This window comes from Oncorhynchus gorbuscha, linkage group LG03 (genome assembly GCF_021184085.1).
Source record: "Oncorhynchus gorbuscha isolate QuinsamMale2020 ecotype Even-year linkage group LG03, OgorEven_v1.0, whole genome shotgun sequence".
Taxonomy (NCBI): Eukaryota; Metazoa; Chordata; class Actinopteri; order Salmoniformes; family Salmonidae; genus Oncorhynchus; species Oncorhynchus gorbuscha.
In genome coordinates, this window is record NC_060175.1 from 29,757,321 (window position 1) to 29,785,026 (window position 27,706).

A 27,706-nucleotide genomic window follows, 5' to 3' on the forward strand; every position below is an offset into this window, starting at 1 on the left:
GGAATACTTTAATTGGTTCGGGACATGTATTTTATCTAATTTACACACATTATCTATTGGCTATGGCTTGTCATTTTTACATATCACTTGTAAAGTCGGTGGCCCCTCTCTGTGCACCCTCCCTCACACCAGAATCCAAGGAACTACACCCAATCATCGAGCCCATCGAGTCCATTTAAAAAAAACAAGTCCCGGTCACCACGAGGCTTTAGTATGAATGCGCTCATCTGTTTCACTTCCACTAGAATGCATAACTCAAATGTAGCCTATACTTTTGTGTACTGTAGGATGAATAAATAAGAATCAATATATTGTTTGGTACATGTATTCGTTTTTATTGTAAACTGTACAGGCCTAGAGGACAATTATTTTCACTTCAATATTTATCTAAGACCAATTGTGAATTACAAACGGTAGGTTGTGTACACCATATTTTGATTTCATGGGTTTTTGTTTTGTTTACTGACCGTTTTATGTACAGTAATTAATTTAGTTTCGTTGCTAGTGCATTGAGGTATGTTTTTAGACAAGCACCAATCCCCGAAAAAATGGCATGCCATGAATTTACCTTCCATGTGTAGTTATTTATTCAAACAAATATGTTATGTTTTGTAGCTAGTATGCCATTGTCGTGTGTGTGTGTGAGGGTATCTACTTTCTGAAGCGGAAGCAGCCTAGGTGCTGTCCCCCGACCAGATAATGCGAGTGCGACTTCAATGAGTGTGTGGTGATGTTCTTAATTGACGGAGTTAAAGGGAGCAGTTCTTCAAAGGGGACAGCTTTCATTGAACTTTAATTAAAATACTTTGAATCGTAACTCTCCACTATTTAGAACGAAGATGCGACGATGACCCAATCTCGGCCAAACGAGTTCATTGCTCCACCGGAGTGTCCTGTTTTTGAGCCCACTTGGGAGGAATTTGCCGACCCATTTGCGTATATCAACAAAATACGACCTATTGCAGAGAAAACTGGCATCTGCAAGGTCCGACCGCCGAAGGTGGGTGTCTTTAATTAGGGTAAAATGTCAAACTCTGAGTGAAAACATTTTCTAACTGTTGTTGACATTTGTGGTCGTTTAGTTATCTTTTTAGACATATTTTCAACATGGCGGATTGCGGCTTGAATTGAATTGCCAGCTTCTATGCGATCGTAGGTTGTGTGTGCCTCTGTGTAGGTGTGCAAGTACACGCCCAGTGATCTCTGTGCAGACAGACTCGCGACAAAGTTATAAAGTATCGCTTATGTTCCATAGAACGTTCAACCCAAGTACAATGCATCTCTAGAGGCTTTTGGTTAAATTGATGGGTGACAAGGTTGGTTACCTTTTCTCTTCCCGGGAGTTGTTCATTGTAAAATTATACGGAAAGAAGACAAATCACCAAGTCACTTTAATGCCTTCCAGCGTGTTATCAATTCAATTTTTGAATGTGATTTTGTAAAATATGTGTAATATATCAGACCATATTGCATTTTATATTCACTTGTATTGACAACACCATGTTTTGATGCTGGATTTCCGTGTGACAGCTACGTGCACAATGACGATCTCTTTATGGAGTGTGATTCGTTGGAAAGGAAAACCGATTAGTTGGTGAGGAAACTGCATTGTTGATTACAGTGCTGCAATTTTCATACATGGGTTTACTTGTTTCTTGCACATGGGGGAGGAAGGTTCCTGGTTTTGTATTGGTCTGAAATACTTGTGACATTTCATGCTTTCAGCCCATTGCTTATTTGAACACATTAGGTAATGGTGAGCACCGAGCGCCCTTAAATTTCAAGGGTATTAGGGACAGCTTATTGTGCTGACTGAAATGTTTTCCTCTTGCCTACACAACCTAGATTATTTGATCATAACTGAGAGTGGGGCTGATTTTTAGAGGCCTGTATGTTGTAGGCCTGCTGAGAAGACTCTTCTAGCTTGTTAATGTCCTCCATGTTGTCTTTGTGGTTGGGTGTCGACTGGATTGTGTACCAAGTGGATTTTCATTGGAGTGTAGTAACATTTATATTAAAGAATATTACAATTTTTGTTAAGGATAATTTATAATTAATCTGTGAAAATATGTACCGCTTTTCCAATGGTAACCGAAGGGTGGCCTCTGAACATTTGGTTATCAAAACAAATACCTCAAAGTAGCCTAGGTATTGAAGACTCAGTGCAGTCCAAGTGAATTTTTTTTTTTACATTTCCACACTGAGGTTGGAATAATGTTGTGAAAATGATCATGCCCATTTGTGAAAGAGCTGTTTGAAAATACAGCCTAAAATTTCAGCCAATTTGGTGGGATGAAGTTTTGACCTGCCTGGTGGTAAATTAATTAAATCCAATACAGCCATTTTTCTTTCAATATCAAATCATTTCTGGGCAACAATTAAGCAAATTACTGTGTGTTCAATTAAAATGGTCAAAAATGAACATTGATATACAGCTCTTTACTAAGAAGCAAACAAGAATATTGCTTGGACTGTCTTAGCTGTTATTGGCAGAGAGGTTTGCAACTCTTTATTGGTCTATCAACTAATGTACCACCTGGTGATGTCACCAGTCAGGTCAAAACTCCATCCCACCAAAACAGGCTGGAATGTTAGGCGGTCTTCTCAAACAGCTCTTACACTTAAAGGGCATTATCATTATTTTCACATTATCATTATTTTTGTTTATTTTTGACCATTTTAATTAAAAACAATCATGGTAAGCTACCTAATTGTTACCCAGAAATTATTTGATATTGAGAAAGTTTGCATTGGACCTTTTTTGAAGATACACCATGTAGAAATTGCTCTGCCATTTCCTGGGTGCTAAAATTTGAATAGTTTGCCTAATTTCAGTTTGAAACAAAACAAGCATAGTGTAAGGAATCGTTGTACCATCTAAACCACTGTGAAATATATTTTCCACAAATATAGTATTTTCAGATGTTTTGAAGCTTGTACAATACCGAAAGTAAAAGACTCAACTCAAGACCCGGAAGCATAGAAATACTGCACATAGAACATATCTACTGCTTCATAAACTTGCTTTCAATGAGAGACAGAATAATGAGTTATATCTATTTGAATTTGGTCAGTCGCCCAAAAAAGTTACATATACAGGGGTTGGTTGTTAAGCGACAAATGACGTATGCACAGCCATGGGGCATAACAGAAGAAGTTGGCTTAGATTGGATACAAAATATAACTTACATGTTGTCAACAATGTATATTGAAAACAGAAATGCATTTGCACAATGACCACTTGTTGTCAAATACATCGTTACAGTTGTTGGTTAGCTAGTTAGCACATTTTTGCCATATTAGCATTGCCATGAATTCAGTCCAAAGGCTTCAAAACAATAAGCTGAATTGAGACATTTACAATTGGTTATCTTGCACAGCAATTGTGTAATCTGAAATGTTGTGTTCATACAACACTGGATTAGCATACAAATATGCACTCCAGATCACTCTGGAGCTGTGTCTGCTGTAGGTAGTCTAATGATGGCTGAATTTGGCTAGCCGTTCAGAGGATTGAAGTTGTTTGTGCAGAATGGGAGTGGTTATGCAATTGGCCTGTCTGTTGTCGTTGCTCAAATACTCCACAAAGGGACTGGTGGAAATACAGCCAGAGCTGTTGTTTCATAAGCCATGCTCCCATCTGGGCCGTGCACTGCAGACGAAGAGTGCAGTCAAAGGGTAATCTATGGAGGCCAAATTTATGGTGGTCTTATCAATTCCCCGGCCACAGGGATCCATACCCCCCCAGCATTTTTTGATAACTGCACTTTGACTGACTCGTCCACATTCCCAGCTGGATCACTCCTCAGTCTGAGGTGTCAGTTAGGTCTTCTTCTTTAGGTAGTTGGGTTTTAGGATGGACTCTTTCACTTTTGATCAAAAAGGGTTTTGCCCTATTTGTCACTTGGGATGAATTTGCCAAATTGCTGTGAGATAGAGGCTAGTGCTTGTGTAGCATATTTAAAATGATACTTTTCTGTGTTCCGGAGTTATTATGCACATTCAAACAGGAATGCTGGCACTCCGATGCCATGCAAGGTCACAGAGACCGTGTAGTCTCCAAAGATAAGGAGGCTGTAGTGACCTTAATGTTCTATCTGCACCACAGTTTCTCCTGATGATTCCAGTCAAACAGCCTCTCTCTTTCTACATTGTAGAGTAAGAGTGAAGACATCAAAACTATGAAAAAGCACACATGGAATCATGTAGTAACCAAAAACGTGTTAAACTAATGAAAATATGAGTTTCTTCAAATAGCCAATCTTTGCCTTAATAGCTTTGCACACTCTTGGCATTCTCTCAACTAGCTTCACCTGGAATAGTTTTCCAACAGTCTTGAAGGAGTTCTCACATGCAGAGCACTTGTTGGCTGCTTTTCCTTCACTCTGTGGCCCAACTCATGCCAGATCATCTCAATTTGGTTGAGGTCGGAAAATTGTGGTGGCAAGGTCATCTGATGCAGCACTCCATCACTCTCTTTGGTAAAATAACCCTTCACAGCCTGGAGGTGTGTTTTGGGTCATTGTCCTGTTGGAAAACTGATAGTCCCACTAAGCGCAAATGAGATGGGATGGTGTGGTAGCCATGCTGGTTAAGTGTTCCTTGAATTTGAAATAAATCCAACAGTGTCACCAGCAAAGCACCCCCACACCATAACACCACCTCCATGTTTTACGGTGGGAAATGCATTTACCCACACTGCGTCTCACAAAGGCACAGCGTTTGGAACCAAGAATCTCATATTTGGACTCCAGACGAAAGGACATATTTCCACCGTTCTATTGTCCATTGCTCGTTTCTTGGCCCAAGCAAGTTTCTTCTTCCTATTGGTGTCCTTTAGTAGTGGTTTCTTTGCAGCAATTTGACCTTGAAGGCCTGATTCATGCAGTCTCCTCTCAACAGTTGATGTGTCTGTTACTTGAGCACTGTGAAGCATTTATTTAGGCTGAAATTTCTGAGGCTGGTAACTAATGAACTTATCCTCTGCAGCAGAGGTAACTCTGGGTTTTCCTTTCCTGTGGAGTTCCTTGTGTGAGCCAGTTTCATCATAGCACTTAATGGTTTTTGTGATTGTACAGACGTGGCCAAAAGTATTTTATTTACAATTACATGAAGTTGATGCAAAGAGTCAATATTTGCAGTGTTGACCCTTATTTTTCAAGACCCCTGCAATCTGCCCTGGCATGCTGTCAATTAACTTCTGGGCCACATCCTGATTGATGGCAGCCCATTCTTGCATAATCAATGCATGGAGTTTCAGAATTTGTGGGTTTTGTTTGTCCTCCCACCTCTTGAGGATTGACCACAAGTTCTCAATGGGATTAAGGTCTGGGAAGTTTCCTGGCCATGGACCCAAAATATCGATGTTTTGTTCCCCGAGCCACTTAGTTATCACTTTTGGAGCAAGGTGCTCCATCATGATGGAAAAGGCATTGTTCCTCACCAAAAGGTTCCTGGATGGTTGGGAGAAGTTGCTCTTGGTACCATTCTTTATTCATGGCTGTGTTTTTAGGCAAAATTGTGAGTGAGCCCACTCCCTTGGCTGAGAAGCAACCCCACACATGAATGGTCTCAGGATGCTTTACTGTTGGCATGACACAGGACTGATGGTAGCGCTCACCTTGTGTTCTCTGGGAAAAGCTCTTTTAGGGATGCCCCAAACAATCGGAAAGGGGATTCATCAGAGAGAATGACTTTACCCCAGTCCTCAGCAGTCCAATCCCTGTACCTTTTGCAGAATATCAGTCTGTCCCTGTTTTTCTTGGAGAGAAGTGGCTTCTTTGCTGCCTTCACACCAGGTCATGCTCCATCTTTGCCTCACACCTGCCTGCTGCCATTCCTGAGCAAACTCTGTACTGGTGGTTCCCCGATCCCGCAGCTGAATCTACTTTAGGAGATAGTCCTGGCGCTTGCTGGACTTTCATGGGCGCCCTGAAGCCGCCTTAACAACAATTGAAATGCTCTCCTTGAAGTCCCGATAAATGGTTGATTTAGGTGCAATCTTACTGGCAGCAATATCCTTTTCTAAAGCCCTTTTTCGTGCAAAGCAATGATGACTGCACGTGTTTCCTTGCAGGTAACCATGGTTGACAGGAAGAACAATGATTCCAAGCACCACCCTCCTTTTGAAGCTTCCAGTCTGTTATTCGAACAGTCTGTTATTCAGAACGGAGTGATCTCTTTTTTTTTTCTTTTTTTAACTTTATTTAACTAGGCAAGTCAGTTAAGAACAAATTCTTATTTTCAATGACGGCCTAGGAACAGTGGGTTAACTGCCTGTTCAGGGGCAGAATGACAGATTTGTACCTTGTCAGCTCGGGGGTTTGAACTTGCAACCTTTCGGTTACTAGTCCAACGCTCTAACCACTAGGCTACTCTGCCGCCCCCCTCTAGCCTTGGCCTCGTCAACATTCACACCTGTGTTAACGAGGGAATCACTGACATGTCAGCTGGTCCTTTTGTGGCAGGGCTGAAATGCAGTGGAAATGTTTTTGGGATATTAAGTTCATTTGCATGGCTAAGAGGGACTTTTAATTGCAATTCATCTGATCACTCTTCATAACATTCTGGAGTATATGCAAATTGCCATCATACAAACTGAGGCAGCAGACTTTGTGAAAATTAATTTTTGTGTGTTTCTCAACTTTTGGCCACTACTTGATGAAACTTTCAAAGTTCTTAATTTCCCAATTGATTGGCTCAAAAGCATTAAGAAGGAAAGAAATTCCTACTATTTGAAGATTCTCAAATATCTCAAATTATTTGTTTAACAATTATTTTTGTTTACTACATGATTCTGTGTTTTATTTCATAGTTTTGATTGTCTTCACAATTTTCTTTTCAATGTAGAAAATCGTAAAAAAGAACATCCTTGAATCCGTAGGTGTTCTAAGATTTTTGCTCCATTTTACTCACGTTTGATTGGCATTTAGCCAAGTGTTTAGTAGGAAGAGTGTAACGGAGGACATCTCAAATATGGATTTAGACTAAAGATGAACAGCCTACATTACTTTTTGTATGGAACATGGCCTACCATGTCACAATGTTTCTAAACGGTGCAGTTTAGATGACTTAAATAGACATGTATTCAAATACAGCATCGAATGTGGCTCAACTGATAATGATTCTTCAAAATGGAGGATGAGCTATGAAAAATGTGAGTGACTCCTCAGTCAGTTTGACAAGATGGTGTTGTTTACTCCTGCAGGAATGGCAGCCACCGTTTGCGTGTGATGTGGACAGACTGCACTTCACTCCCCGGATCCAGAGACTTAATGAATTGGAGGTATGTTCATTTTACTACTTAACTGGTTTATAATAATAATAATAATAGCAATAATAATAATATGGTTAATAATAATGGTTTATCCATACAGTACTGCTTTTTAATAATAGTATATTTAGTTACCGTTATTATGAGAGACTGAATATGTACGTAAGCAAGGTTTTTTTTATTTTGAATATGTGGATGACTTTTTTCAAAATGAAAGTTATTTTGGGGGTTTTGGCCTTTCTTGTACATCGTCTCAATCCACATTATTATCCTACTCTTTTAAGTGGTAAAGAAATAAAAGAAAATGGACAAATAAAAACATTAGTCAGATTAAGCCTAAAGAATTAGCTAAGGTGACTCAGAAAGCTACATTGATACATTTGTCTGTAGAACAGTGGCTTCAACAGGCTTATAACACCCAGCAGCAGGGTGTCTTTTGAAGCCAGAGTACTCCCTGGCCCCTGAAGTGTGCCTTGTAGAGAAAGTTGATTACCTCAAGTCAAAGGTCACTGGTACCTAGACCTTCTTTAACCCCCCCCCCCCTTTTGATACATGTTTTGGGTGGTATCCATATTGCCATAACTTAATACTGTGCCTGTGCTATACCGGTGCTGCATGCTATTACCGGTGCTGCTCATAATGGCCGCTATTGTTTTGTTTGTTGGTAAACCCCGCCCCAAGAAATGCTAACCTACTAAGGAGTTCCCATACTGAATTCTAACGCTCGCATGCAAAATGAAATTGCAAGGACAGACAACCCGGCTCATAAAGTGAAGTATCTCAAAAGGCTACTCAGTTTAAGCATACACAAAACAAATATTAGTCAGCCGGGATCTTAATCCAGGAGGGGATTGTCTCTGCTTTTACCAAGATTCAAGAAGCTTGTGAACATTAGTAGTGAATTTCATGCAAGTGTATCTTCATCACCTCACTTAAGTTGCACTGCGGGAGTGACTCACCTCACCCCTTATGCACTGATTTTTACAAGGCCATATTGGGTAAAATGCTATTTTCTCTTTTTTTGAATCAGGTCGGTAAATAAATATCAATTACGGTCCCATTCTTATTTGCTTCTAACAGTACCAAAAATTAGAACAGGTCATGGTAGAATTCGTTTTTGGTACCCAATTTGTAAGTCGCTCTGGATAAGAGCGTCTGCTAAATGACTTAAATGTAATGTAAATGTTACTCAGCTCCGTGATCCTGGAATTTTTTTATTTGATGATCTAGTTTCGTTGGTGGAGTTGAAACACTTGATCGACATATTTACCATGGAGTGTAATTGTCTTGAGGTCAGCTGTTTTTTTTAGTCAAGACTTTTGTGTTTTTAACGTAATATGTAATTGTTGTACTGTGTGTTTATAGTTTTGTTTAATCCTGTGTTAGTCTGAAGTTGTTTTGTCTGAAATGTTGTTCCCCCTGCTGCTATTGGACCAGGTCTCTCTTGGACAAGAAATGTTATCTCTCTGAGAGAAACGTGTATAAATAAATAAATAAAAAGGGGCTCGATCAGCTGTTTTGGGGGAACTACCAGTAAATGTAATAGTGAAAAATAACATGTGGAATGAACAGCACAATCTGCTTTATCCTTTAACCTAGTGCACAACTTGACTACAGGTATTTATTTAAAAGTACAAATATCGAAATCTAGTAAACTAGCATTCGTATCAACGGTATTTAAAATCATACTGTGGGTATTTAAAAAAATACCCAGCTATATCGCCTAACCTTAATGTCCTGTCATCTGCACTTAAGTAGCACAGCATGGGATGAATTATTGTAGAAACAATGGCTTTTTCTTTTTTTCTTTTATGTTGGTGATGTGTAAAATGGACCATGTCTTGTGTTGATGTTGAGTAGGCTCAAACCAGAGTCAAGCTCAACTTCCTGGATCAAATCGCAAAGTTCTGGGAGCTACAAGGGTGCACCCTGAAAATCCCTCATGTGGAAAGAAAGAATCTGGACCTGTACCAACTCAACAAGGTATGTAGCTACAACTTCTGGCACACCCTGGATGCAGGAAACTGGCCAGCTTTTCTTGGATATGAACCAGGGGGCGTTTGTGTTGTACACTTATATACTCATGGGAGCTCTATATGCTTCTTATTGTGCTATGTTTACACATTTGTAAACACTCTCACAGTAAAGGTCATTGATTGGCATCCTTTCTTTCCCAGTTGGTGAACGATGATGGGGGATTTGACGCGGTTTGCAGAGAGAGACGCTGGTCTAAGATAGCCCTAAAGATGGGCTTTGCTCCAGGCAAGGCCATAGGCTCTCATCTGCGCTCTCACTATGAGAGGATCCTCTACCCCTACAACCTGTTCCAGACTGGAGCCAACCTTCTGGTGAGTTAGATGGGTTGCTCTCTCTCAGCAGATGGCACTCTGCTCTGGGCTGTTTACTAATGTGCTCTTATTTCAAGTTGAGGACTAACATGCTGAACACACCGGTCGTGTCGCGTGTGCTTCAAAATAAATGTACACGTTATTCAATCGTTGCACCCGTGGCAACGAGCGTCTGTGTTGCCAGGCGCAAAAATAGATGATTCCATTTGTGACGCAGGTCCTGCCTCTCCAATCTTCTCATTGGTTTTTGGAACATATATCCACGTGGGTGATTGAAAGTTGAACTGAGGTCGGTTGTGGTAATGCACCTTATTATGAAAGTTAGTTGCCAATCACCATATAAAGTCCAAAGAAGAATAAGAAGCCTGGAAGGAGGAAAGATGATGCGGTTGACTGTTTTATGTGTGGATTAATTGTCAGAGTAGAGGACCTTGTACATTTCAGGTCAAATAACTCAATGTTTATATCCCATGACAAATTAGCCAGCAACTGCAAGGTAGCTAGCTAAATTGCCATAAATGTTTAATGCTTTTTGACCTGTCCCCAAATTAATATAATTGGTTCAGAGTTTGTTTTGATATTTCAACCTGCGTGTTGTGATCTTGTTTGTTGTGGGGGGACAATGGCACATGCGGAGGTCTGGTTTGGGCATGGTGTAGGAGGTTGTGCTGCGTCAAAGGTGTAGACATTGTCCATAGCGAAATGGCAGGTGTGTTTGTATATATATGTATGCATGTTTTAGCTGTTGAGAGAATTTATTTTCCATTAAATATCTGCTCAAGATGGAAGCAGGGTCAACTTCATAAATGGGTCAACTGAACAAATATTTGGCAGTTATTATTTCCTGCATTAAGTGACTCGTCACTTCCTGCTCTGTCTGAATGTAGAGCATCACCCTAAATTAAGCTAATACCAGACAATCTCATTATTAACTGTCCTACTACTGCAGAGAAGAGGCACGTCAGAAGTGAACTGGCACTCACATGGCCTCTTTTCCACACTACTCTGTAAGTTTGATATTTGGCCAGCGATTCAGTAAGTCTTAACTGCAGTAGATCTGCTTTGTTCCTTGGTATAGCGAGGAGTTGAAGGAGCCTGGGTTTTGCACACAAATTGAGTTATATGCCAGATGAAGCCTGGGACTTTTAAAAAGCATGACTTGAATCCTGACAACAAACTGGCAACAAGCCAACCATTTTTTTTAGCAAGCTCTCCTCCCCATTGGGTTATTTTTGTAGAACTTAGTACCGTTTTCCTCTTTCCGTGTTTATTTTATTGAAGGCCTCAGTTGTCTCTTGCAGCTTCTCTGATTGTACCTTGGGGCCCTGGTTGGGCTTTGTGGTTAGCAGCAGCTCATCCTCTCTCCGCAGTGCTGCATGCCTCTCTCTCAGCCTGCTGGCGTTGACCTCCCCTGATCCCCTCCCCTTTCACCCTCCTCCCTCTCGCCCCGCCCTCCCTGTGTAGAGGCCTAGCTGTCTCTGGCCTGGCTGCTGCCCTTGCACTGTCCTCCTGATACACCAGAGACAGCAGAGCGTCAGTGTTCCCAACCCCCACCTCACCTCAGTGTTGCTGCCTGTCTTCCTCTTTGTCATGTGAGTGGTGTCAACAGAAAGACCAGAGACCCATGTGTTGATCTTGCAAGACAAAAACAAGTATCAACAGTTGAAGTTTGAATTCGAAGATTGAATTTATTATCAAGCCATGGTATTCAACAACTATTACAATTATTTTGTTCAAAGGCAACAATGAAATATTGGAAATCAAACCCCCAAAGGAACTGTTAGACAACTAAGCACCTAAACAACCACATGGCCCTGCCTCGGTTTATAGATGCCTAGTTTGTTCTTGGCAAATGGAATTTGTCACAGCATAATAGGAGTGACAAGGAGCAAGTAAAGCACTTTATTTTGTCATTCAACAGAATGATTGTCATTTGCCTTGATTGATATCTGTGAAAATGTGTTATATTTCTACATGCCCACTCACTCCCCCATGTCTCCCCTACAGAAGCCTACCCTGACCAATGACACCAAGGATACAGACTACATCCCCCATGACCTGCCCCAGCGCCAGTCTGTACAGCCCCTGGAGACTTGCAGCATCGCTCGCAGAGCCAAGCGCATGAGAGCTGAGGTGAACCTCTTCCAGGGTCCACATAAGTAAATGTTCTACCTCCGTCAGTGGCTCTGGTTCCCCATAAGTCACAATTCTAACCCACATTAGTTCCCGGGAACCCAATAAGACATCTTTGTCCGAGTCATTGTGTGACAAGTCCAGTAGCACAATTTACCAATGCAGACAAGCGGCGGTTCACAGCTTTGAGTGTGTTTCTGTATATTGACCAAAAGAGCCGGTGTGTGTGCAGTGGTGACCTCGAGAAAAATATGTTGCTTTTTCTTCATCTCCTGTCGTAGTCCACGTGGCATGAACCCCTCCCTTTTCTCCCCTCTCTCTGACAGGGAGGCTGTATGAAGACTGAGACAGCGGAGGACTGTGAGAACCGGCCCAACCTGAGGAGGAGGATGGGTTCCTATGTGGCCAAGCCAGAGCCACAGCTTGGTAAACACAGTCCTTTGGCAGTCTTGTGAAATAATGTAATTTTTTTTCATGAACAAATGAAAATGTTTCTCTGGTTTAATTTAAGTTTAGATAATTATTAGATTTGAGATCTATATAAGAACAGGGTTGTGTTGATATGAATACATACTGTATGCACTGGCCTCCATTAACCATGTGATGTTTTTCAGTGCTAGTGAAACCTGTTGAGGTGAAACTGGAACTCACTGAGCACGAGGATCCAATAACAAGTGACAAAGAAAGCGTGTTTAGTAAAAAAAACGACCCTGCGGTGAGAAAAATACGTTTATATGCTGAGCTAATCAAGGCTAATTGTCTCTTCATTATGACTATGATAATAATCCTAATGGATAGCATTTATTCAGATCTCTCACAAAAGTACAAATTATTGAGTTCTTAACTAACCATTAAATGTAAACTCATCCCATCCACCCACCTGGGTGCCATTTTTACTGATTATTGGATAAGAAACCTCATTGTCTGTCTCTGTCTGTCTCAGGTGGATCAGTACATGTGTCTGGTGTGTGGCAGCGGGAGCGAAGAGGACCGCCTGCTGCTGTGTGATGGCTGTGATGACAGCTACCACACCTTCTGTCTGATCCCGCCCCTGCATGATGTCCCCAAAGGAGACTGGAGATGCCCCAAGTGCCTGGCTCAGGTGACAGACATGCTCCCGCTCAGCCCCAATTACCGTACTACACTGTCACTCTGTAAACTCCACACACCCCATCCACTGGGGATGCTGAATACAGAAGCAGCAGTCGACTCTTATTAAAGCTAAACAAAAGCATGCTAAACCTCTATTTTGTGGTTCTTATTTACCGGAGCTTCTCAGTAGAATCCTACTCCTGTTGGTGTTCGGCAAGTATAACTTCATGTTGATATTAGCTACATTAGTGCTTCTCATCCTTGTCTTCCCTACAGGAGTGTGGCAAACCCCAGGTAGCCTTTGGCTTCGAGCAGGCTGGCAGGGACTACTCTCTACGCACTTTTGGGGACATGGCTGACTCCTTCAAGTCAGACTATTTCAACATGCCAGTTCATGTAAGTTTGACAGCAGATGTACTGTCCTCATCAGTGGTATGTTCAGCAGGGACAAAACAGGAAAATGTTCCTATTAGACAAGTTTTAAGATGGAACCTCTGTTTCAAAGTATTTTCCCAGTGTCATTGTGCCTACTTAACCCCCACCTGATATAAGCTGTATTATACTTAACTCTGCCTGTAGTTGAAATGAGTTGAGGTAATGTTTTTTTCTGTCTCTCTGTTTGTCAGATGGTTCCCACAGAGCTGGTGGAGAAGGAGTTCTGGCGACTGGTCAGCACCATCGAGGAGGACGTCACTGTGGAGTACGGAGCAGACATTGCCTCCAAGGAGTTTGGGAGCGGCTTCCCCATCAGGGGTGGACGATTCCATGTCTCCCCTGAGGATGAGGTACACAAAGGCTCTACTCTTACAAGTTAACATATGCTAGATATTGGGATGATTCTGAAGTTGACTGTACCACAACATCATGGCAACAGTACACAATTTCAGACCAAGAGAACTGTTGTGGATAACTCTCGCAAATAGTTCTATAGCTCAAAACCCCCATACATCTATGCTCTTAGAGACAGCGGAAGCACTTGTGGCTTATATTTAAGGTGATATTGGAGTTCTACAGGAGATTAAGCCCTAGCCAATATCGCCCGCAGTTGAGTCGAGCCTTAACTTGTACTTAACTTGTCTCTGACCCATAGGATTACCTGAGCAGTGGCTGGAACCTGAACAACATGCCCGTGATGGACTCCTCGGTGCTGACTCATGTTACGGCTGACATCTGTGGGATGAAGTTACCCTGGCTGTATGTGGGCATGTGCTTCTCCTCCTTCTGCTGGCACATTGAGGACCACTGGAGCTACTCCATCAACTACCTGCACTGGTACATAAAGGCTGCCCCACTGGAGTTTTACCTGACCTTGTAACTGGACCAGAAAAATCTCCTGGCCCGTGGTATAATGCACTGTATAGGTCAAAGCAAATGGCCTCTGCTTCTTTCATTTTGAGGAATCTTGTCAAACACAATTGCTTGCTTAGTATTGGAGTTAGTTTATTCGTTTATTGGTTGACATGGTATTAAACACAAGAATACTCTTCAATCTTCAAAGTGATCAAATCAAATGTATATATAAAGCGCTTCGTACATTAGCTGATATCTCAAAGTGCTCTACAGAAACCCAGCCTAAAACCCCAAACAACAAGCAATGCAGGTGTAGAAGCACAGTGGCTAGGAAAAACTCCCTAGGAAGAAACCTAGAGAGGAACCAGGCTATGAGGGGTGGCCATTCCTCTTCTGGCTGTGCCAGGTGGAGATTATAACAGAACGTGGCCAAGATGTTCAAATGTTCATAAATGACCGGCAGGGTCAAATAATAATTATCACAGTGGTTGTCGAGGGTGCAACAGGTCAGCACCTCAGGAGTAAATTTGATTTGGCTTTTCATAGCCGACCATTAAGAGTATCTCTACTGCTCCTGCAGTCTCTAGAGAGTTGAAAACAGCAGGTCTGGGACAGGTAGCACGTCTGGTGAACAGGTCAGGGTTCCATAGTCGCAGGCAGAACAGTTGAAACTGGAGCAGCAGCACGGCCAGGTGAACTGGGGACAGCATGGAGTCATCAGGCCAGGTAGTCCTGAGGCATGGTCCTAGGGCTCAGGTCCTCAAAGGGAGAGCGAGGTAGTGAGAACTTAAATTCACACAGGACACCGGATAAGACAGGAGAAATACTCCAGATATAACAGACAGACCCTAGCCCCCTGACACAAACTACTGCAGCATAAATACTGGAGGCTGAGATAGGAGGGGTCGGGAGACACTGTGGCCCCGTCCGACAATACCCCCGGACAGGGCCAAACAGGTAGGATATAACCCCATCCACTTTGCCAAAGCACATCCCCCACAACACTAGAGGGATATCAACAACCAACTATCCATCCTGAGACAAGGCCAAGTATAGCCCACAAAGATCTCTGTCACAACCCGAGAGGGGGGCAACACAGACAAGCAGATCACGTCAGTGACTCAACCCACTCAAGTGACGCACCCCTTATAGGGATGGCTTAGAAGAGCACCAGTAAGCCAGTGACTCAGCCCTTGTAATAGGGTTAGAGGCAGAGAATCCCAGTGGAGAGAGGGGAACCGGCCAGGCAGAGACTGCAAGGGTGGTTCGTTGCTCCAGAGCCTTTCCGTTCAACTTCACACTTCTGGGCCAGACTACACTCAATCATAGGACCTACTGAAGAGATGAGTCTTCAATAAAGACTTAAAAGCTGAGACTGAGTCTGCGTGTCTCACATGGGTAGGCAGACCATTCCATAAAAATGGAGCTCTATAGGAGAAAGCCCTGCCTCCAGTTGTTTGCTTAGTAATTCTAGGAACAGTTAGGAGGCCTGCGTCTTGTGACCGTAGCGTACGTGTAGGTGTGTACGGCAGAAGCAAATCGGAAAGATGGGTAGGAGCATGCCCATGTAATGCATTGTAGGTTAGCAGTAAAACCTTGAAATCACCTCTTGCCTTAACAGGAAGCTAGTGTAGAGAGGCTAGCATTGGAGTAATATGATCACATTTTTTGGTACTAGTCAAGATTCTAGCAGCTGTGTTTAGCACTAACTGAAGTTGATTTAGTGCTTTATCCGGAAAGTAGACCATTACAGTAGTCTAACCTAGAAGTGACAAAAGCATGGAATAATTTTTATGCATCAATTTGGACAAAGTTTCTGATTTTTGCAATGTTATGTAGATGAGGAAAAGCTGTCCTTGAAACAGTGTTGATATGTTCGTCAAATGGGAGATCAGGGTCCAGAGAAAAGCAGAGGTCCTTCAGTTTTATTTGAGAGGACTGTACAACTATCAAGATGAATTTTCAGATTCAACAGATCTCTTTGTTTCTTGGGACCTAGAACAAGCATCTCTGTTTGGTCCGAGTGTAAAAGTAGAACATTTGCAGCCATCCACTTCCTTATGTCTGAAACACAGGCTTCCAGCAAAGGCAATTTTGGTGCATCTGCATAGCAGTGCAAGTGAACATTGTGTTTCCGAATGACCTCACCAAGAGGTAGAATGTAGATTGAAAACAATAGTGGTCCTAAAACAGAACCTTGAGGAACACCGACATTTACAGTTGTTTTGTCAGAGGACAACCATCTACAGAGACAAACGGATATCTTTCCGACAGATAAGATCTAAACCAGGCCAGAACTTCTCAGTGTAGACCAATTTGGGTTTCCAATCTCTCCAAAAGAATGTGGTGATCGATGGTATGAAAAGCAGCACTAAGGTCTAGGAGGACCGATGCAGAGCCTCGCCATTAAAAGGTAATTTACCACCTTCACAAGTGCAGTCTCAGTGCTATGATGGGGTCTAAAACCAGACTGAAGCGTTTCGTATACATTGTTTCTCTTCAGGAAGGCATTGAGTTGCTGTGCAACAGCTTTTTCTAACATTTTTGAGAGGAATGGGAGATTCAAAATAGGCCAATTTAGTTTTTTATATTTTCTGGGTCAAGGAGTGACAACAGTCAGTGTTTATGACAAACTGGCATATGTCCTCAGGGGAGAGCCCAAGACTTGGTACGGCGCTCCGGGGTATGCTGCGGAGAAGCTGGAGGGGGTGATGAAGAAACTGGCCCCCGAGCTGTTCGAGTCTCAGCCTGACCTTCTGCACCAGCTGGTCACCATCATGAACCCCAACACACTCATGAACCACGGTGTTCCCGTAAGTACCAAACGCGCCCCCACACACACACACACGCTGTGAGTATAGTTATAGTTTTACCATAACTTCATACCCGCTCTTCTCTAGATCTATCGCACCAATCAGTGCGCTGGCGAGTTTGTCATCACTTTCCCTAGAGCCTACCACAGTGGATTTAACCAGGGTTTCAACTTTGCTGAGGCTGTCAACTTCTGCACGATGGACTGGGTATGATGATTTGAAGTACCTCAATAGCATACATAAGCTAATAATTGAATAACTGGAAGGTGTTTCTATTGAGCAGTGGTCATTACACCTGGTCCTGGAGAGCTACATGATGTACAGGTTTATCATGGTCTGGATGAACAATACATTTGCTCAGTCAGGTGTGTTAATGCTGGGATTGAACAAGAGGCTTGTATACCTTGTCGCTCTTTGGATCAAGTTAGAGTATTACTGATGTAACCAGCACTGTATACAGCTCAGCTCGATATTGTTAAATGAATAGTACAGTTTCAACCCAAAGCCTTGTGCTCTGTCATTTCAGATGCCCATGGGCCGCATGTGTGTGGACCACTACCGACAGCTGGACAGGTACTGTGTCTTCTCCCACGACGAGATGGTCTGCAAAATGGCATCCAAGGCAGACACCATGGACGTGGCCCTGGCCTCGGCCGTGCAGAGGGACATGGCCGTCATGCTCCATGAGGAGGACAAGCTGAGGGACAAAGTCGGCAAGATGGTGAGGGGCCTCTCATGCTGGCACACATTAATTTGATTTTTGAATATCAATGTTTTTTTCCTTCTGGTTTCAAATTGACCAATACTGTGCCCCTGTTCAAAGGCATGCCATTCAAAGCATCTTAGTTGTAATTGGACAACATCCTTAGAGAAGCAAATGGCCACAGTTAACTTTGCTCCAATAGTGTCTTTCCCTGTGTTATCCATGTTTCTACTAGTATGACACTACTAATCTGTGGGTGTGTTTTATGACACTACTCCTCTGTCTGTGTCCCCAGGGCGTGCAGCAGTCCCAGCAGGTGGAGTACGACCTGCTGCCAGACGAGGAGCGCCAGTGTTCCAGGTGCAGGACCACCTGCTACCTGTCTGCCCTCACCTGTCCCTGTAACCCTGGCCAGCTAGTGTGTCTGCACCACGCCCAAAACCTCTGCTCCTGCTCCCCCAACAACCTCACACTCAAGTAGGTCTATCAACAGCTAAGTTCATGCTAAATGCCCACATTAAAATGTTTACTTTCATCCCTCATTACGTACATCCCACATTGTACAGAAACGGGCAATCAACAGTAGCTCATGTTAATATTGCCATTAGTTTTTCAGATCCAATGCACATATTATAACACTTGTTTTGCAGTTTAATTGAAATGCCCCTTTAAGAACATCTATCAACTTAAAGTAAGGGTCAAATTCAAAGTGTGCAGCATTGAAATGTCTAAAGGCCTTCTAGAACCTTCTGATGAGAAACAAACGCGTGTCACCTGACCAGAACATAAACAGTTGTGACAGCTGTTACTCAGCCAAGATTCCAGAAACATTATAAACCTGTGTTTACCTGGTTGTGTGTCTACAGCTTCAGGTTTACCATGGCTGAGCTCTACCCCATGATGGAAGCAGTCACACTGCGTGCCGAGTCCTACACAGGCTGGGTCTCGCATGTCACTAACATACTGGAGGCGAAACAAGACAAGAAAAGCAGTAAGTACTAATCCTAAGTAGGATACCTCTTTGGGTTCGGGCGTCAATGGAATTGAAATTGGTCATAACATAACACAAACTTAGTGTTGCTTATTTGCATAACCCCAAGTGGACAGGATGTTCTCAAATGTGTTATGGAATGTTTTTTACTTCTCTTCACCCTTCTAATTAAACACATAATACCAGAATAGACTAGAGTATTTTCTACCCTTTGCTAATAGTACAGTTCACTTGATCATTGGACCATGATTCTTTGGATGCATTGATGACTGTGTCTAAAGCAGTGTTCTGAAGCACTGTTTGTTTGTGTTCAGGCTTGGAGGTGCTGAGGTCACTGGTGGAGGATGCAGAGGTGAAGCAGTTCCCTCAGAGTGACCTCTTACGGCAGCTCTGCACTGTTACCCTGGATGCTGAGAAGTGTGCCGTGGTGGCCCAGCAACTGCTCAATGGGAAAAGGCAGACCAGGTGTGCTACACACACAATTTCTATTATTGTATTATTATTTTTTATGTTTTTATTCACCTTTATTTAAACAGGTAGGCAAGTTGAGAACAAGTTTTCATTTACAACTGCGACCTGGCCAAGATAAAGCAAAGCAGTGCGACACAAACAGTTACACATGGAATAAACAAAAGTACAGTCAATAACACAATAGAACAATCTATATACAGTGTGTGCAAATGGAGTAAGGAGGCAAGGCAATAAATAGGCCATAGTGGCAGAATAATTACAAGTTGTGCAGATGATGATGTGCAATTAGAAATACTGGTGTGTAAGTAAATAAAAACAATATGGGGATGAGGTAGGTAGTTGTATGGGCTATTTTCGATGGGCTGTGTATAGCTGCAGTGATCGGTAAGCTGTTCTGACAGCTGATGCTTAAAGTCAGTGAGGGAGATCGAAGTCTCCCAACATCAGTGATTTTTGCAAATAGTTCCAGTCATTGGCAGGAGAGAACTGGAAGGAAAGGCAGCCAAAGGAGGTGTTGGCTTTGGGGATGACCAGTGAGGTATAACTGCTGGATACTTTATAAAGTTGAAATCCTTTACCACTTCTAATTTTCGTATTGCTAGCGACATGGTTAGCCAAATAGTCCTAACTAATGTGCAAAGCAATAATGTGCCCTAGTGAAAATAATTTCAGCTTTTGTGCTCTGTAGGCTAGCTGTTTCTCTGATCTTTAGTGTGTTGTTGTCAGGTATCGTTCAGGTGGAGGGAAGTCCCAGAGCCAGAACCTGTTGACGGTGGAGGAGCTCAGGGCGTTTGTCAGGCAGCTGCACAAGCTGCCCTGCAGCATCCGCCAGGCCCCCTTACTCAAGGTACAACTATAGGGCCAGAATATATCCACTACCATCAGTGACAATTCCTGTGTTCCTCTCTTCGCTGTCACACCTTTCTTCGCTCAGCACATTCTTGATTAGTTGATGATGCACTAGGCTGGGAGTCAGTGGCAGAAGCCTACGTCCAGCTCAGTGATCTTTCAGGACCAGGATAACACTGAACAAAACAACAGCGTTCATTGATTGACCCTTTTACTTGTTTGTATTTCCCCCAGGACCTGCTTACCCGCGTGGATGACTTCCAGCAGCGCAGCGAGCGGCTCCTCTGTGACGAGGCCCCCAGCCCAGCGGAGCTGCAGAGCCTGCTGGACGTGAGCCTGAGCCTGGATGTGGAGCTGCCCCAGCTAAGCCTGCTCAGGGAGAGGCTGGAGCAGGCGCGCTGGCTGGAGGTGGTTCAGGGGGCCAGCAGCCAGCCCCACAGCCTCTGTCTGGACACCATGCGGAGGCTGATAGACCAGGGGGTGGGTCTGGCCTCGCATGCCTTGGTGGAGAGAGCCATGGCGCGCCTGCAGGAGCTGCTTACAATGTCTGAGCACTGGGAGGAGCGGGCTCTCAGCCTGATGGAGACTAGGTGAGAGGAGGAGAGCGCCTTAGACAGTACTGTAGTTGAGTATACAAGTTGACCAGTTCTATCCTACATGAAACGATGTACAGGAAAAACTCTTGGTTCAGTAGTTGTCACCTTTCATCCTAGCTGTAGTAATGGTCTACAGCCATGTCTCAGGTCGACTCCTTTTCTAACTTGAGTAATACAAAAACTTTAATAGTAAAGCCATAGACATAATATTTTCATTAGGAAATGGTTACGAGATGCACAAAACAAGATGTTTAAAATAGAATGAGATTTAAAACCAAATAAAGCACACTGACATAGTTCATAGTAAATATGTAGCACTGACACCTACCTTGCGAAAAGCTGCTTAGAAGTTCAGCCAGCAGAGAGTGAAAACTGCAAGGTTTGCATTTGGAGTTGAAAGCTGCTCACTGATGGATTAACTATATCAGTGGGTTGGGACAATGCTCTGCTCAGCTGGCTCCCACAACAGTTTATACACAGGCTCTAGTTGCAGAGCTGGCTCCCACAACAGTTTATACACAGGCTCTAGTTGCAGAGCTGGCTCACACAACAGTTTATACACAGGCTCTAGTTGCAGAGATGGCTCACACAACAGTTTATACACAGGCTCTAGTTGCAGAGCTGGCTCACACAACAGTTTATACACAGGCTCTAGTTGCAGAGCTGGCTCACACAACAGTTTATACACAGGCTCTAGTTGCAGAGCTGGCTCCCACAACAGTTTATACACAGGCTCTAGTTGCAGAGCTGGCTCACACAACAGTTTATACACAGGCTCTAGTTGCAGAGCTGGCTCACACAACAGTTTATACACAGGCTCTAGTTGCAGAGCTGGCTCACACAACAGTTTATACACAGGCTCTAGTTGCAGAGCTGGCTCCCACAACAGTTTATACACAGGCTCTAGTTTCAGAGATGGCTCCCACAAGTTTATACACAGGCTCTAGTTGCAGAGCTGGCTCCCACAACAGTTTATACACAGGCTCTAGTTGCAGAGCTGGCTCCCACAACTGTTTATACACAGGCTCTAGTTGCAGAGCTGGCTCCCACAACAGTTTATACACAGGCTCTAGTTGCAGAGCTGGCTCCCACAACAGTTTATACACAGGCTCTAGTTGCAGAGCTGGCTCACACAACAGTTTATACACAGGCTCTAGTTGCAGAGCTGGCTCACACAACAGTTTATACACAGGCTCTAGTTGCAGAGCTGGCTCACACAACAGTTTATACACAGGCTCTAGTTGCAGAGATGGCTCACACAACAGTTTATACACAGGCTCTAGTTGCAGAGATGGCTCACACAACAGTTTATACACAGGCTCTAGTTGCAGAGCTGGCTCACACAACAGTTTATACACAGGCTCTAGTTGCAGAGCTGGCTCACACAACAGTTTATACACAGGCTCTAGTTGCAGAGATGGCTCACACAACAGTTTATACACAGGCTCTAGTTGCAGAGATGGCTCACACAACAGTTTATACACAGGCTCTAGTTGCAGAGATGGCTCCCACAACAGTTTATACACAGGCTCTAGTTGCAGAGCTGGCTCACACAACAGTTTATACACAGGCTCTAGTTGCAGAGCTGGCTCACACAACAGTTTATACACAGGCTCTAGTTGCAGAGCTGGCTCCCATTGCTATGAGGGTAAACTGTGGCGGTCTCCTGTATTGAAACATAGACTATAAGGTCTTATTTGAGAACTCAGAACTTTTTGAAATAGAGAAGTTATGTACAGAACACTAATTCCACTGTCCATAAGCAACATTGCGTCAGAGGTGGTTTATTCTATTGGTTCGGTTCGTTCTCTTCAGACATGCTGAAATGTAACTCCTCATAGTGCGATTGAAAAACATCTTCTCGCTCAAGGCATTCAGATTGTTACAGCCACCACTAGCACAGAGGCGGCCTACCTACAGACTTGATATCATAGGACACTTTAATAAATGCAAGTGTAATTTGGGGCGGCAGGGTAGCCTAGTGGTTAGCGCGTTAGACTAGTAACCGAAAGGTTGCAAGTTCAAATCCCCAAGCTGACAAGGTACAAATCTGTCATTCGGCCCCTGAACAGGCACTGTTCCTATGCCGTCATTGAAAATAAGAATTTGTTTTTAACTGACTTGCCTAGTTAAATAAAGGTCAAATATATATATATTTTTCAATGGAACACTCGTCACTTTAATAAGAATGTTTACATATCTCGCATTATGGATTTTAAATATGTATATACTGTATCCTTCACTATCAATTCTTACTATATATTGGATCTTAACTGCTCTCACTGTGCATCCATATATTTTATATTTATATTTTCTCATTCCTTTACTAGATTGTGTGTGTTGTTGTGGAATTGTTAATGTTACCTGTTAGATACTGCTGCACTGTCAGAACTAGAAGCACAAGCACTTCACTACACTCTCAATAACATCTGCTAACCATGTGTATGTGACCAATAACATTTGATTTGAAGTAACAAGTGACCACTAGAGCCATATGAACTGTGGGGTGTTGTGAAAGGTGTTGACAGAACTTGACACTAAAGATAAAAGCAGTACTGAGTCCACTTGTGTTTTTAAGCGTAGCTTGTATTTTGTCCAGGCCTTGTCACTGTGTGGAAACTCTTGAGGCAGCTCTGCAGGAGGTGGCTAGTATCCCTGCTTATCTGCCCAACTGTCTGCTGCTGAAGGACACGGTGGACCAGGCTAAAGAATGGCTTCAGGAAACAGACACCCTGCAGGTAGGAGGCTCTTAGGGTGTGTCCCAAGTGGCACCCTACTCCCTATCTAGTGCACTACTTTTGAACAGAGCCCTGGTCAAATGTAGTGCACCAGGAAGGGAATATAGCCTAAAATTCTAATTTATTAACCCAAGTAATTGGGACATCTCTGAATATAGACCTGTCCTATATTGGGATCTTTTTTAAACAACTGCTTCTGGTATGCCAGACTGAAAATACAAGTTGGGAAAGGGGAAAAAAGCCAGACTGCTTATAAGTGTGTGTTTGTGTGTAGCTGGGAGGCCGTATCCCTGTGCTGGATACCCTGACTGACCTGGTGTCCCGGGCCAAGACCATCCCTGTCTGGCTGGACCCTCTGGCTCGACTGGAGGCCCTGGTTTCTGATGTGCAGGCCTGGAAGGAGAGCGCCACCAAAACCTTTCTAATGAAGAATTCCCCTTACTCCCTGCTGGAGGTAAACTACCTACAACAATCTAGTGCGAAACACATAATCAGACACCTTAGGGGTTGTTTCACTAAATAGTCAGTCTGTACCCCAAATGGCACCCTATTCCCTTTATAGTGCACCACTTTTGACCAGACTCCTATGGGTGCTGTGATGATACTGTAATCTGTGCAGGATTCAACTCAAATCTCCTGACTGAATCTTTGGTTAAAATGTCGCTACGGGTGAGATGTTTTGCACTAAGTTGCCAAATAGTTGTGGAGGCAAGCCCAGTATTGGGTAGATTAGTTTAAAATGAAACCTGCCATACCTCTTGCTGAATGTATTATTTAATGGATTTGTTTTATTTCGGTGCTGATAATGTTGTTAATTTTATCCTGAGTTTTTTTGGGATTTGGCTCATTGTCTCTGTCTGTTTTAGGTGCTGTGCCCTCGGTGTGAGGCTGGGACGGGGTCTCAGAAGTCAAAGTCTAAAAGGGCGAAGGATGTGGCCCAGTGCAACAAGAGAAATGGAACTTGGCTGGACTGCCTGAGTGACGTGGAGAAGGCCCTCTCAGAGAGCAAGGACTCCGCCTCTGCTGTACGTGCTGCTCTTACTCAGTCTGTCTAGGGACATGTTTTTATTTACCAAAAGCAGACCATTGAACTTACTTATTTAACTTATTTATTTTCTAAAGACAGCCAACTATCGCAATCAGTGAAGCCTTCACATTGATATGAGCACCCATGATATGAAGGTGCATATCATTAAATGTATGGTTTGATACAGTATTGTAATTCCATATACTATGACTGTGTAAGTTACTGTTTGGTTAGATGCATGTTGCGGTAGTAAGTATTGTGTTTTTGTCATGCCAACCTGTGCTGGTTTCCCTTTCTGTAGATGGCCACTCTAGCCGAGGTACGTCAGAAGGAGATGGAGAATCTGCTGGCTCTCAGGGCCTCCAATGAGTCCAAGCTCCTCCAAGCGGGCGACTGCGGGGCGTTGAGGGTGTGCGTGTGCCACAATGCCCCGTTGGGCGCCATGCTGCAGTGCGAGCTCTGCAGTGACACCTTTCACCGCAGCTGTGTCTCAGGCACCAACCAGGACCCCCGACCCAACCAGGCCTGGCTGTGTCCCCATTGCCGGCGCTCTGAAAAGCCACCTCTGGACCGGGTGCTTCCCCTGCTCGCCTCCCTGCAGCGCATCAGGGTGCGGCTGCCTGAGGGAGATGCCCTACGCTTCCTCATCGAGAGGACAGTCCGCTGGCAGCACCGCATGCAGCAGGCCTCCGCAGAGGGGGTGCTGGAGGTGGCTCTTATGACATCACATCAGCGCTGGGGCTCATCCAGTCCCACCTCGGCTCCATCTCAGGAACCATACAGCGCATCATTTTACACGGATCACCAGTGCATTCCTCTGCAGGGTCCGTGTCAGGCTAGCAACATCTAATATCTCAACCTCTCATAACAATTCACATTTTTATCAAATTTCCATCAATGTCTAACACATAAAATGTATGTTCACAGAATACAAAAAATGAACTATTCCTTTTTAAGGGCTGTGTTGAACTGTGTTATTGGTGTGTGTTTCAGGACTGAGCCCTGAGCTGGAGGAGCTGATGGTGGAGGGCTTCCTGCTGCAGGTGACTCTGCCTGAGACCCAGCAGTTGTACATGTCCCTCACCAGACTGGACTCCCACAACTTCACAGACAGCCCCTCTCCCAAGCACAGCACAGAGCAGGACCAAAACCAGCACAACCCTCAGGGAGGGAGCCCCCCTCACAACCAGGTAACATACTAGTCTACTACTGTGAGGCTCAGATAGCAGGTCAACCACTTGATTAAAGGGTTGTTTTGATGTATTTGAGACGTTTCTGAACATTTGTTCACATTTGTTGAACCTTTTAAAAATGATTTTGAATGAATCTATTTGGGTGAAAAATAATATAAGATCTGTGCTGGATCCCAGAAGATGCCACTTAAAAGCATTAATTAAAACACTTATTTTCAGTGGTCCACGATGGTAAAACAAACCTCTAATGATTTTAAAAGACAAAGTTTAAAAAACATAACATTTTAAACAAAATTACATTCATACATACAAAAACATTTACATTCATACAAAAACATTTACATTCATGTGTGTGACTTAAATGCGTGTTTACTGTTTTCACCAGAACGGAGTAGCCTGTCTCAAGAAGGAGGCTGTGAACGGCAAGCGGACCAAGAGGTGCATGGAGAAGGAGGGCTCCGAGCGCAAGGACAAAGCCAAGAAGCCCCGCAAGAAGAAGCCCAAGATGAACAAGGAGAGGAGTCAGGAGGCCAAGGGGACCTGTTCACCCACCACCACTCACTCTGACCTCTCCCTTTCAGACTCTGATGAAGACTTCACCCTGTGTGCTGCACCGTGGTGCAGAGAGCCAGAGGGGAAACAGGTTAGCATTAAACCCACCTCCACCTTATTATGTTGTGGGTCATTTCAGTGTGTTTTCCCAAACATCACATTGTTTTAACAATTAGACTATTAAACTTATTGTAGTATATTGAAAATAGTATGTAGTATGATTTGTATTAAAGGAAGATTCCACTTTCAAAATACAGATATACAGCCGGTATGATGCATTTTGCATCTTATGATGCTGCGTTGTGCATTATATTTCCCCTCTGTTTTTCTCAGGTGAATTGGGTCCAGTGTGATGGCAGCTGCCAGCAGTGGTTCCACCAGATCTGTGTGGGAGTGTCTGCAGAGCAGGCAGAGAAAGAGGACTACATCTGTATCAGCTGCACACAGCCAGACCACACCAGGGAGTGAAGACCAGTTTTGAAGGATCATCAGTTTTAGTTTAGTCACAGCTCTGGGTGTATAACCACCCAGTTATTTCCCTTCCCCATTCTCAGCTATGCTCTGGCCAAACCGCCTCATTGACCTTCCTGATCTAGCTCTACTTGGTGACAACAGTGCTCCTTCCTCCTCCTTCCCAGCCCAAACAGCTTTTCAGAGCTATTGAGACTCTTCCATCTCTGTTTTGTTATAGTGGCTGGCTTTATACAGCCAATCAACTTAATCTTTCCAATCATCAGCGACATGATGCAGATTGTACTGCGCGAGGTTCCAACTGTTTACGAAGCAGAATAAAGTGGAGGAAACAGGACATTTTCACATGACTGACTTTACTTGCATGTGTATTAAGACAACGCAGGGATTTTTCAACCAGAAGAAGTCAATTGGACAACATTTTTGGAACCCAGTTTTTGTACATGCATCTGAACAACAATGTGAACCCCTTTTCTTCTCTTGTAGAGCTAATATTATTTATCTGAGCAATAACTGAATTGTTAATTTGAGTTCAGTTTGTCTGAGCTATGTTTGTGCTTAGAAATGGTTCTATACTATAGAACGCCCTTGTAGGTTGAAAGTGATTTGACTTGCGACATGGCTAACATAAAGAACTGTGTGAATTAACTGCCACGGGTATCATTCAACTTTTTTCCTCCTTTGGGTAAATATGATTAATGCGTTGCAGTTTGCATAAGAAATAAAATAATTTGTTCCCACAAGTATGTTGTCTGTAATTTTCTCAGTGTAGAAGCTATCCTCAAGTAGGCATTTAATATCTGTGAGTCCCATGGACAAGAATATTTAATTATCTGAAGAATAACGGGATTATAATGGCAGAGAATAATAATCCACTGGTGTACTGAGTGGGCTAAACATGATATTGGCTACTTTCAATAAAATATGTAGGATTATATAATCCAAAAACTATTTTTAACTCCTCCTGTACATGTCAACAAGCCCTACTGTTAACATGCTAATCTTCCAATAAAATATTACAAATTGTGTTATTCAGTTCGCGCTGATGCTTGCCTATTTCTTTCCATATTTGTATCTAAATAAATGTAACAATTCATAAGGAAATCGGTCAAATTGAATTGAATTCATTAGGCCCTAATCCATGGATTTCACATGACTGTGAATAC

At 43.3% G+C, this 27,706-nt stretch overlaps 1 protein-coding gene across 1 annotated transcript; it reads left to right on the forward strand.

Moving 5' to 3' along the window:
• Positions 1 to 684: 684 nt before the first annotated feature.
• LOC124031134 (lysine-specific demethylase 5B-like) lies at positions 685 to 27,575 on the forward strand. The gene is made up of 26 exons (XM_046342102.1): positions 685 to 1,000; positions 7,208 to 7,285; positions 9,134 to 9,256; positions 9,451 to 9,621; positions 11,629 to 11,754; positions 12,081 to 12,180; positions 12,369 to 12,469; positions 12,698 to 12,856; positions 13,123 to 13,242; positions 13,473 to 13,631; positions 13,937 to 14,118; positions 16,787 to 16,949; positions 17,037 to 17,156; positions 17,476 to 17,670; positions 17,948 to 18,129; positions 18,519 to 18,643; positions 18,958 to 19,108; positions 19,841 to 19,961; positions 20,198 to 20,553; positions 23,159 to 23,297; positions 23,572 to 23,751; positions 24,164 to 24,322; positions 24,626 to 25,148; positions 25,318 to 25,514; positions 25,903 to 26,160; positions 26,403 to 27,575. Exons 1-26 carry the CDS (start codon positions 848 to 850, stop codon positions 26,535 to 26,537), a joined length of 4,476 nt encoding a protein of 1,491 aa, XP_046198058.1. The 5' UTR covers positions 685 to 847; the 3' UTR covers positions 26,538 to 27,575.
• Positions 27,576 to 27,706: the final 131 nt, after the last annotated feature.